Source organism: Lagenorhynchus albirostris, chromosome 17, assembly GCF_949774975.1.
Source record: "Lagenorhynchus albirostris chromosome 17, mLagAlb1.1, whole genome shotgun sequence".
In the NCBI taxonomy this organism is placed as follows: Eukaryota; Metazoa; Chordata; class Mammalia; order Artiodactyla; family Delphinidae; genus Lagenorhynchus; species Lagenorhynchus albirostris.
Genome location: NC_083111.1, coordinates 63,352,251 through 63,364,705, shown reverse-complemented (window position 1 = coordinate 63,364,705; position 12,455 = coordinate 63,352,251). Strand labels below are relative to the sequence as shown.

At 32.7% G+C, this 12,455-nt stretch overlaps 1 protein-coding gene across 4 annotated transcripts in view; it reads left to right on the top strand.

The window, feature by feature from the left end:
* The window catches only part of TAF2 (TATA-box binding protein associated factor 2), an 80,781-nt gene that overhangs the window by 45,076 nt on the left and 23,250 nt on the right, over window positions 1-12,455 (top strand). For all 4 annotated transcript variants that reach the window (XR_009536393.1, XM_060127847.1, XM_060127846.1 and 1 more), the window contains 3 exons: window positions 673-812; window positions 3,668-3,737; window positions 9,827-9,936. Coding sequence is in view for 3 of the 4 variants with exons in the window: in XM_060127847.1 (XP_059983830.1) it covers window positions 673-812; window positions 3,668-3,737; window positions 9,827-9,936 (320 nt within the window). In the remaining variant the exon portion in view is untranslated. The remainder of the gene's footprint in view (window positions 1-672; window positions 813-3,667; window positions 3,738-9,826; window positions 9,937-12,455) is intronic.

Here is a 12,455-nt window from a genome sequence, read left to right as displayed (position 1 = left end):
ATTTTAAATTATTTGCCATATTGTATATATAGTTTTTATATTCTGCTTATATCATAAACACTTTCTCATGTCATCAGAAATTCTTCATAAGCATTGTATTTGATGTCTGCATAATCTTTTATCCCATTGGATATAATTTAAACTCTATTATAGTTTATTGTTTATTATTGTATAATTATAATAGTTATATAATAATTATAATATAATATTATTATATTATTAGTTTATTGTTAGGCTTCTTTTACGGCTTCTGTCAACTTTGTACGTATGACTGTCGACAAGTTCTGTCTATTTCATGAGGAGTTCGCTAAAAAAAAGTTGATTTACCCATTCAACATTATGAACAGTTTCAACTTTCCATATATACTAGTGAATAAACTATATATGTATTACTAAAACTTTTGGAGAGAATACTTTATTTAAGTTATGTTTTATGCTAAATACATTTTTCTGAAGTGTGTTCCAGTTAAAATACCTGAAACTGAATTTCCAAAGTTTTGAAATTAGTTTTCTTTTAATAGGGTTTTTTATTGTCATTGCAAAAATTGAATGTTAAAAAATTAAAAAGTGGATTCAAATTACATTCATTTTTCAGCTTACTGTTACGGATTAATTTCTAATGCCTTGGAAACAAGTTTAAAAGAGTATTTAACTATAAATACATTTTCCTAGTTGTTTGAGAGCCATACGAGTGCTTCAGAAGAATGGCCATGTGCCAAGTGATCCAGCTCTTTTTAAATCTTACGCAGAATATGGCCACTTTGTGGACATCAGGATAGCAGCTTTGGAAGCAGTTGTTGACTATACTAAAGGTAATGCTTTAGAAATATATGCCCATAATCATTTTATCAATAGAAAGAATTGTTTACCATTTACTATTTAGTTATTAGGGTTTTCATATTATGTACAATACAGATATTTTGATTTTAAATTCTTGACTCACTGATTGAGAGTTTTTGGTAAATGTAGAATTCATATAAAAATTAGTAAATGAGGGAAAAGAAAAGAGTTATAGATAGATATCTTTGGTCTTTCTGAAAAGTTAGTGTATCATTTTATAGCTTTAATTACATGTTATTTTAAGAAATAGAAGGTTGGGGAGAAATTTCTAATTACATAAGGTTTCAAGAAAACATTTTGGGACTTCCCTGGTGGCGCAGTGGTTGGGAGTCTGCCTGCCGATGCAGGGGACGCAGGTTCGTGCCCCGGTCCGGGAGGATCCCACATGCTGTGGAGTGGCTGGGCCTGTGAGCCATGGCCGCTGGGCCTGCGCGTCCGGAGCCTGTGCTCTGCAATGAGGGAGGCCATGGCAGTGAGAGGCCCTCGTACCGCAAAAAAAAAAAAAAAAAAAAGAAAACATTTTGTACCTGTCAAAACTGTTATCTGTGAAAGTAGAGCAAGAGATACAAGTAGGAACTTCAGGAGGGGGATTAGGCAAGGCTTTGTGAAGTTGAAAAAAAACATAAGGAAAAATATGAATAAGAGAACACTACATATTCAAAACATTTTCAGAAATACAGAGAAGAAAGTTAAGGAGATTAAAATATTTTTAAAAATTGTCATAACGGGCTTCCCTGGTGGCACAGTGGTTGAGAGTCCGCCTGCCGATGCAGGGGACACAGGTTCGTGCCCCGGTCCAGGAAGATCCCACATGCCGCGGGGCAGCTGGGCCCGTGAGCCATGGCTGCTGAGCCTGCGCGTCCGGAGCCTGTGCTCCGCAATGGGAGAGGCCACAACAGTGAGAGGCCCTAGTACTGCAAAAAAAAAAAAAAAAAAAAAAATTGTCATAAAGAATAGAGCAGGTGGAAGAAAAGCAATAATCCCAGAAATAATAGAATACTTTGAAAGAGTGTAAGTGAGACTGACCTAAGCTAGAGTCTGATGAAATTTAAAATTTTAAGGTTAAGGAAAAAAATGTATAAGTTCCTAGGAATATCAGAACCCAGTTATTGTACAAGGTGAAAAAATACTGTGGCCTGTAACTTCTTCAGAATAAGAAGAGTTCAAAAGACAGTGAACACAGGCTAACATAATGCTTAGGGAAAATTATGACCTAAGATTTTCTACTTTGCCAAGTTGTTGTTCCTATAGCCTTGAAGACTTAGAAGTACATTTCCTATGTAACATTTTAAAAAACAAAATTCTGAAAGATAATTTTCAGCTGACCTGTAAAGGAATCAAAATAATAACTCAAGATTGATGAAAGTGTGATATGAAAGGCCCAGTGACAAGCAACTATGCCTATAAAATAAAGAGCTAAGCTTAGATATTTGTTAACATGGTTGTAAAATTTAATGCAAATTTCAAAGAAATTCTTAAAAAATAACATGTCAGTATAAGAACTATGTAAATTAATCTAAAATTCCAGATTATACTAAAATATGGGAAGAATAAAGAAGTTATGATAACATTCTCATCTGAATGTAGAAAGAGAGGAATGGGTGAGGGAAATTCTTTAGTAGATACTGGTTAAGTTTCTCATGTTAAGTAGAGGAAAATATACTCAAATCCTTATAATTTTTTGTAAATTTCAATAGAAATACTGCTTCTAAAAAGACATTATAAAAGAGTAAGAACAATATAGTGTGTGTGTTATATGTGTTGGCCCAAGTTCAGAAAGGACTGTCATTTGTTCTTCCTTTTTGTTGAGGGTTAAAGTAGTCTTTCTTTTAAAAAATGCTGGTTAAAATAAGAACGTTTTTTCACGTATTTCTTGGCAAGAAAAAAAATGTAATCTTATGTCAGTTTTCAGTTTTATTTTGCCTTTTACCAATTTGTGAAATATGGAAATCTTGAGGTCTACCAAATATGCCATTATTCCCAGCCAAGTTATATGAATGATGTTCACTCACATAAATCATATAATATGAAGAATTCATGAATTAGTACTACCTGAAATCAAATAGAATGCTAATATTATGATTTCCAAAAAGAATGCTAAATTAATAAGTGTAATTTAATTGAGAGATGTTTAAGTGTGAACCATAAATCCAGTTCATTAGAAAATGAAAAAGTGGAAAATATTAGAAATAAAATTCTAAAAATAAAGCTTTTCAAATCATAAAAGCAATACTTTTTGAAAAGGTAAGTGGAAATAGCTAATAAGTTATTTTGTTAAAGTTATTTATATTTATAGTACTAGTTTTGCAGTTGTTTCTTATGTTATAGTGAAAAGTTAAGGCTGCTCTTTTGTCTTAAATGAAAGAAACCACTTGGGCAGAAACAGTTTACCATACTGTATGATATAGTTGAGATACCATTGAGTATCGAACCTCTCTATAATTTGATTTAAGCATCTAGAAAAACAATTTAAACACATTTCCATTTAGAGTTAATCATCTCTAATTTAGAGCTCTTAGTAAATTACAATTTGTTTTATGTTGTATTTACTGTTGATTTGTGCCTTAGTGGAAAATATACTCTTGGTCCTGTTTTATGTTTTGGCTACATATATAGCACAGTACTTTTAAAATTTGCCAAGTGGCCTGTTGCATTAAAACATGTAAGAAATCACCTACATCCTTCAACTCTGATTGGAAATACGGCTAAGGCAGAATCCTAAATATTAAAGGCAGAATCCTAAATATTAAGTATAAATTCCCTATTTGTCACTTGTTTAAATTTGTTATAATTAACAACAAAAGTATTTCTTTATTTTTATTTTCAGTGGACAGGAGTTATGAAGAGTTGCAATGGCTACTTAATATGATTCAGAATGACCCTGTACCCTATGTAAGGTTAGTTTTTTTATGCTGTAATATTTTGTTTTTGTAAGTCCTAAAGTAAATAATTTCAGAGCATTATACTTGTTCCATGTATATGGAACATGTATATAATTTTTGAAAATATAGGAATATGTTATCCATTTACTCATGTCCTTTTTTATTTTATTTGCCTTTGGAAAGACATTTTTAAAAATACATTGTTACTAAGGGTAATTCCCTGAATTTTACATGTGATTTCTATTGTAACTTAAAGAAAAGCTTGTGTATCCGTTTTTAGTGCACATGGAGGAAGAAAGCCCTTATCCTAAAACCTCTGTATCGATTGATTTAATCTATTTTAAAAGTAAATAAAAGCAGTGTTTTGATGTATCCCATTTGTTCCTTTCTATCTTATATAGAATCTTAATTTTTAATAAATGGACTTAGGATTTTAAAATGTAATATGACATTGTTAAAAATTTAGAAAATAAGGGATAATAAAAGAAAATCCTGGTCCTGACGTGGTAACTATTTTCATTTTTGTATTTTCTTCTTCATTTCTTTCATTTCTGCTGCTTTCTTTTGCAAAGTAGGATATTTATAGTGTATTCGTGCAGTATTAAAATTTTTACCATTTCTGCCGTCCTTTCTTTACACCTAGTAGACTCAAATTTGTGTTCACATGTTGTAATAATTCAGTCTCATAAAATGAAATTTGAAAGCTGGAAGATAATTCAGATTTTAGCTATTCCAACTAGAAATAAGAACACAGACCTAGAGACATTGTCTTCTTCAACTTTACACATCAGTTGGCAGATATTTTTCATCTAAAAAAGCATACAAATAAACTCTGCCTTTTTTTTTTTTTTAAACTCTGCCTTTTAACTTCACTGAAATGCATCTGAGCATGAAGAATCCATGTAAGGGATTTCAGCTAACTGAAATCTATATTTCAAGTGTTTTAAATGATGCTTATTAAATAAATATTCTTTGTACAAAGTTCTTCTCTTTGTATTTCATAGTTCTTGATTTGTGATCTGAATTGTATTTTAAATAATTTATCCTTGTATTGATGTGTACCAGGGGTAAGGTTGACATGGACAAAAATCTCATAATCACCCATTCTGAAGTAAATAGTCATATAAAAGAGAATAGGCAGGAAACCAGCCTCATCTCTTTATCTGCCAGAGCTCATGCATTTGAAAGTTTATAATAAGATGCTGCTGATGACAAGTAGGGACAGAAAGTATAAATACAGTATAAATAAAGCTTATCATGTATTCATTTATGTTTTCAATTCACATCAAGAACAACATCAAGGCACATATTTCTTTTTTTTAAATTAATTTACTTTTAACTTATTTTTGGCTGCATTGGGTCTTTGTTGTTATGCATGGGCTTTCTGTAATTGAGGCGAGCAAGGGCTACTCTTCCCTGTGGTGCACAGGCTTCTTGCTGTGGAACACAGGCTCTAGGCACGTGGGCTTCTGTAGTTGTGGTGCGTGGGCTCAGTAGTTGTGACTCACGGGCTCTAGAACGCAGGCTTAATAGTTGTGGCGCACAGGGTTAGTTGCTCCATGGCATGTGGGATCTTTCCGGACCAGGGCTCGAACCCGCGTCCCCTGCATTGGCAGACAGATTCTTAACTACTGCGTCACCAGGGAAGCCCCAAGGCATATATTTCTGAGATCTTAAAATTGTGTTTTGAGGATCATTTTCAGCAGATTATAATATTATATAATACTTGTAGTTATGTTTCTAAATTATATACTGTACAGTCTAAATGATTGCTTTTGAAATGTGGAGCTGTTAATGTCATTCAAATTTTAAGAGCACTGTTATTTACATTCTAAACTGAAAATCTGTATAAAGATATATTTCATGATTATATTTGATGTGTTTACTTCATAAGTGATGTGATTCATTTATATCACGAATAGGGAACCTCTTAGGCTTTACTTAATGTCATCTAGCCCATAGTTATAGTTAAAAAAAGTTCAACACATCTTAAAGAAAGTCTTTAATGGCAGTGAATGGTCACAGGATAGGAGTGTTATTACCACATCAACAGTTATTGTATGTGTGTATTATTTGGTGTCTTGGGATATCTGTCTCTATTTTTGTGGGGTTTTTTTTCCTCTATTTTTTATGCTTTGAATAGGAACTCTGTCCTTTTCTCTTTGTCCCCATCATTACCTTTTCTTTTCCTTCCTCCCTTCCTATCTATTTATATTGAGGTGTAATTGACATATTAGTTTCAGGTGTGTAGCATATTGATTCCATATTTCTATGTTTTAGAAAATGATCACCACTATAAGTCTGGTTAACATCTATTACCATACATAGTTACAGATTATTTTCTTTTGATAAGAACTTCTAAGATCTATTCTCTTAGCAACTTTCAAATATGCAACACAGTATTACTAACCATAGTCACCATGCTATATATTACCTCCCCATGACTTATTTATCTTATAACTTGGAAGTTTGTACCCTTTGACCCCATTCACCCATTTCACCACCACCCAGCTCCTGCTTCTGGCAACCACCAGTCTGTTCTGTTACTTTTTCTTAAACTCGTTGAGTAGCCATCATATAGAACTGCTATATTCTGCTGTGTTAATTGGATAGAATTCTCAATCTTAAAGGTAGGTAAACGTTTCTGTTTCTGTCTTAAAATCAGTGACATTCGTCTCTCCTGCCCCCAAAAAAGCGTTTTATTTTTATGGCTTTTGGTTGATTTTTAAACTCCTAATAGTAAGATGGTCATTAATAAGAAATTTTTTTTAGCTGTTGATTTAAAAAATTTCTGTATTATTATGTATATCACAATTGCTGATTTTTTTAGAGTTAGATAAAGCTCTGAAGAATTTGGGGGCTGAAACCTTAAAATTTAGAGGAAAGAAATTAGTTACTTGTAATTACTCCTGTACGCTTTAAAGCTAAATTTGAACACCATTTCTACAAGGATACTTTCTTGACTACCTGCACTAGGTCAGGTCCCTCAAGTCATAATTGCCCATAAAATCCTACAGTTGTTCCTTTACTCAAGTACATACATAGTTCCTATGTATGTGTTTTATTATAGTTTGATTTTTTTTGTTACTGCTGTCTCCCCCATGAGAGTATAAGTTTTAAAAAGACAGGGACCTTGTCTCCTTTTGCCACTGTATGTCTGGCACATAGCATGATGCTTTGCATATAGGTAATTAAATACGTGTTAAACAAGTGGTTGAATATAATTTTTCCCCCTCTAATCATATATATGTTTAACTTAATTCATATGTTAAAGAAAAGTGATTTTATCTCTGTAGTGACAACTGTATGTAGAAAAAAACCTTAAGCTGTTTAATTATTTTTAAATGTTTGGGAAAGTTCTTGGTCTTTTATTTGGGTTTGATGTTTTAAATGTAATAATAGGGTTGTTGGCTTTCCTTGTATAGTCTTCTCTCAATAGAAGATTTTCAGGACTTCGCTGGTAGCCAGTGGTTAAGAATCCGTCTGCCAATGCGAGAGACACGGGTTCGAGCCCTGGTCCGGGAAGATCCCACATGCCGCGGAGCAACTAAGCCCGTGTGCCACAACTACTGAGCCTGAGCTCTAGAGCCCATGCTCCACAAAAAGAGGAGCCACCGCAATGAGAATCCCTTGCACCGCAACGAAGAGTAGACCCTGCTCACCACAAATAGAGAAAACCTGTACGCAGCAACAAAGACCCAATGCAGCCAAAAATAAATAAATAAATGAAAGATTTTCAGATTGTAAATCAGTTCTTTATTAGGATATCTTAAGAATTTAAGTAAGTGTGCTTTGGTGCATTGTTTTTAAAACAAATTTACATTTTTGAAAATTACAGTTTCCTTTCAATGGGAATAACTTAAAATGCTCATTCAGATTTGCAAAAATATAAACTCACATTAAGAAGACAACTTAAAAATAGCGTATAATTATTTCAACCAGAGCAATAATTCTTAACATTTTGGATTATTCCTTTCCGGTCATTTCTATGCATGTATATTACTTTTTACATTAATAAGAAGAACTTATTAAATATATTTACTTTAGATTTGGGTAGGATTATTTTAAAGATGACATGGAATTATCTTCTCATGTTGGAATCAAGCATGCATATATGATCACAATATATCATTTCCTCAAGGAACACACTTACACTGAATGCCTTTTCTCCAGAGAGATTTTGAACATTTTTCTGGTTTCGATTTGACTGCATTTCTTATAGATAGTGATTGGCAATGGGATTGGACTAGTCCACCAAGAAATTTGTCAGTTGTTTAGGGAAATAATGTGTTGTTTTTGCTACCATGAACATGGCATAAACCCATGATTTTCTCAGCATTTGCTTCAGGTCTGTTTCGTATATCTGAAGTGTATGCTTATTGTGAATTTTGTTTAATCTCTTAAAAATTAAGCATAAGATTCTCATTTTCTGCCCTTAAACTTTATCTCCTCTGAGTATTGCGTTGAGTGTTTAGTCAGTTATAAATACTTCCTTGTGAAAGCCTTTCTTCTATCATCTAAACTTTAAAGAAAAATAACTTTTGAAAAAATGCTTAATTTACTAAAAGTAGTACACATAATAATCATTATTGCTCTTTTAATTATAATTTCAGAGCTATCCCCAGAGTACCATTTACAATTCATTGGCATGGCTGTAAAGAGTTTGTAATGATCTGAGTAAATACCATGAAGTTTTATTTGTTGGGCCCTACGGTATTTGGGGTAATTGGGGAAGCAGCCGGATAGAAACTTAACTTTTCTTCTTCATGCAAATTAAAAGTATTAACATTAACATCTTCTAAAGAAAAATCCATCCACGTTTTAAACGGTGTTATTTACCTGTAATACCGATCTATTCTTACAAACAGAAATTGCTCATAAAGATATGAAAATATCTTTACTCATAAAGATATGAAAATATGGATATGAAATATCCATAAGGTATGTATCCCCTTTCGTATTACCTATGTATAAATTGCATCTATAACCACATTTCACGTTTGGTTCTCGTAGCCTTTCAATAGTCTTCAGTCTTAAAATGTCAAATCACAAAAGTATGTTAACAGTGAAAGTCACATCTTTCAGTTTTACAGACAAGATATTGAAGCCAAAAGGGGTTAAGTGACTTAAACTACAGCCTTGCAGTTCTACTTTCCTCCCATCTTTTTTTCAAGTACAAATCCAATTTGATCTCTTGCCACTAAACGTAAAAATTTCCCAGGTTCAACTTCTTTAAGGTCTTGCTAACTTCAACAAATATAATGACCTAAGTTTCTTTCTTCCTTAGTTATACCCAAGCCTTCCATTATTCTGAGATCTTGAATTTCTCAGACCTAGTCCTAGACCTGGCTTTTATCCTGAATGCTAGACTACTGCCGTGGCTTCCTTGCTTCTTTTCTTTCTCTATTCTTTTTTTATGGTGTCTCCTGCTCGTAGCATTGGCCATTTGTTTTTCAGATTTTGTATTGGTCACATTGTCCTATTTTTCAGAAGACTCCATAATGTGTTTGGGTAGCCTTTCACGTAAGATAAAAACTCCAATAGTGGAGTTTAACTCCTATCCTCTGTGAGGATACTTTTCTTAATTGACTCTCTTAAGCTTCTGCTTATTTTGAGGAAACTTTTTTGTAATCTCCATATTTAAAATAGTGCTGCACATTTTTATGCTTTGCAAAGTTACTATATTAATAAAGTTTATATTGTCTCAAATGTAGACTTCTTGGCCTACATGTGATTTTTTTTTTGCCTCATTTTAAGATTTTTATATTTACTAACCAGTCTTTTTTGTAAACTTTTCTAAGAAGAGTAAAATGTTCATTTTAGAAGTGGGTTAGGAAATGTTGGTTAGGAATATATAGAGTCAGGTTTTAGAAGACGTCATTGTACCCTAAGGCACTTTTAGAGAGAACAAATCCACCAGAATTTTTTAGTAAAAAAACAATAGTAAATGTTTAGAATGCAACATAATGTCTTTTGAAATGGAACTAAAACACAAAGCTAGATCTCAGAAGAGAGACGATAAAATAGGAAGGAGGAGCTGCAGATAATTTTCAAAAGTTTTTATTTAATGGTTAGCAAAAATTTAATTTTTCTTTATCTTTCAGACATAAGATTCTAAACATGTTAACTAAGAACCCACCATTTACTAAGAACATGGAGTCTCCCTTATGCAATGAAGCTTTGGTAGATCAACTTTGGAAACTTATGAATTCTGGTAAGACAGCAATGGCTTTAAAAATTTTTTTTATTATTGGGGTATTTTCATTTTATAACAGGTTATCCATACTAAAGAACTGTGGTTAATTTTTGTCCTTTTTTTTTTTTTTTTTTTTTAAGGAGAATACTTACCTTCACAGTAGTGGCTGTGATTATATTTGCTAAGGACATAGACACTCACTTTGCCCCACAGGGTGGTTGAGGAAACAAAAATATTAATTTATGGGAAAGTGTCCCAAATGTTTAAAGAGCTGTAGACATGAATTTGCAAATATTATTATTTTTATTTCAGAAGGTTACAGAGGGTTGAAAAAATGGCTTCTCACCTCTTTTCCCTAGCCTCCTAGTGGCCTTTCCCAGAGGTAACCAATTTCTTGTGTATCCTTTTCAGAGCAGTGCATATTGTTACTGTTCTGCACCTTGGAGATCATGGTATCTCATCACAGTTTTAATTTCCATTATTTAAGTGAAGTCAAGAGGCGGTTAGTGCTCCCAAGCATGAGCTCTGGAGCTAGTTTGCTGAGGGTTAAGTCTCAGCTGGATGACTTACTCTCAATGTGACTTGTCTAAGCCTATCGTTTTTTATTTTTAAAATGCAGGTGGTGATGGTACCTACTTCTGCAAACTGAAAATTAAATGAGTTCATATTTGTAAAGCACAGTAACTAGTTCATATTATGTGCTCAAAAATGTTGTTATACTAACATAGTAATGATATCATTATACTTCTCATATATGTCAGCTATTTGTAGTTCCTTTCATGTAAGTCATTCATATTCTTTGCCATTTTTATTTAATTGAATTATTGGTCTTTTCCTATTGACTTCTAACTGTAGTATATATGTAAAAAAAATTTGCCTTATGTCTCTGATATGTTGAAATTGTAATACTGGTTTTGATTTAAAATTCACTGGTTTTGATTTAAAATTCAATCAAAAGCTAGGCTGAAAAGTGTTTTGCTTAAAGACAAGTTGTTACAGATAGACGGTGAGGGAGCAGTGGGTATTTGTTCTAATAAATATGTCACTTTACCTTCTTTCTAGAATATTGGAAAATAACTTGCCCTGCCTATCTTATTAGTGACTGCTTCACTGAATCACAACTAAATACCAAGTTCTGATTCTTTTTCAAAAATTATTTAATTTACTATCACTGAGATGTTGTGGTTGTATAACTTCTGTCCCTCAGTTTCATAGTCATAGTCCAATAACCCCAAGTAAAGGCACCATAGTAGATATTTCATTGAAATTTAATAAAATTGAAAATAGAATGGCCCTTGTCCTCAAAATATTCAGAAAACAACACATAATCCAGTTTATGTCGATATTGCCAAATTATTATTCTCATATTTTACCTAATACCTAGAAGAATAAGTGCTACTGTTTACATGTTTTATATTTTGCTACTGGTGGTTACCTTAAAGAATGTTGTGATTACTGTCATTTAGATCCAGGGGATGAGCACACAAGTTCACAAACTTGTAAAGGATCATTCAGCAGTTAATATGTGGCACAAACTGTACTGTGTTGAATATATTCTTAGTAAGAATGCATGATTCCATGGTTGTGATGGATTACAACTTTGAGGAAGGCATAATGAAGTACAAAGAATTCTCATATCGCCTTCTAGGGAAGATTTCATGGACAAAATAAATGTGTGTTTAAGATTAATGAGACAATCTCTGTAAAACATTTGAAGCCCATTGGAAGATTGTGGTTATACAAACTCAAGGTCTGATTGATGTTTAGTATTTATTTTTGATAGTGTTCAGTATAAAGTACAGTTACTGCTTCAGTTTGGAATTCTCTGTGCCAATAATCTAAACAGAACAGATCAGTGAGGCCATGGTCATAAGCAGTTTTTTGCTTGGTTCTTCAGATAAATAACTGGGAGCAATATGAACAGTGGGAGTGGCACAAATAATTGGGAGGGTTTTTTGGTTTTGTTTTTCTTTTTAATGTTTTTGGAGAACATTGGGCATTAGGGAAGATTGATTACAAGGTTGCCCATTTCCCTTCCAAGCCTGGGCCTCTGGGATACATAAATGAATCTGATCTAAGAAATTCCTTTAAAGTTTTTTTTTCCAATAATAAGTAGTATCATGTTGCAGAGTTTATCTGCACAAAATAACATAAAAGGAAAATACCATATAATTTCATTATATCTCCACTGTTCAGATTTGAGTGTATTTGGTCTTTAGGGAAAAAAATTGCTTTTTGTGTATATGTGTATGGACATAGTTGTAGTGAAGTTTTTAAATTGCATTTTATCATGAGAATTTTTCACATTGCTATATTATCTTCTTAACAGTTACTGTTTTAAGAAATGTTAATGAGAACTCACTTGTAACAAAAGGAGCTAGATAGAGCATCATCTAAGTCCCTAAATCCTTTGGAACTCTGCCTGCCCCTTACTCTTTATTGGGGTTCCTGGGTTATCACGTCACTTGAGATAAGCATTATCTTGATTTACATATGGAGAACAAATAAATTGTGGGCGATAGGGATTTAATTATATT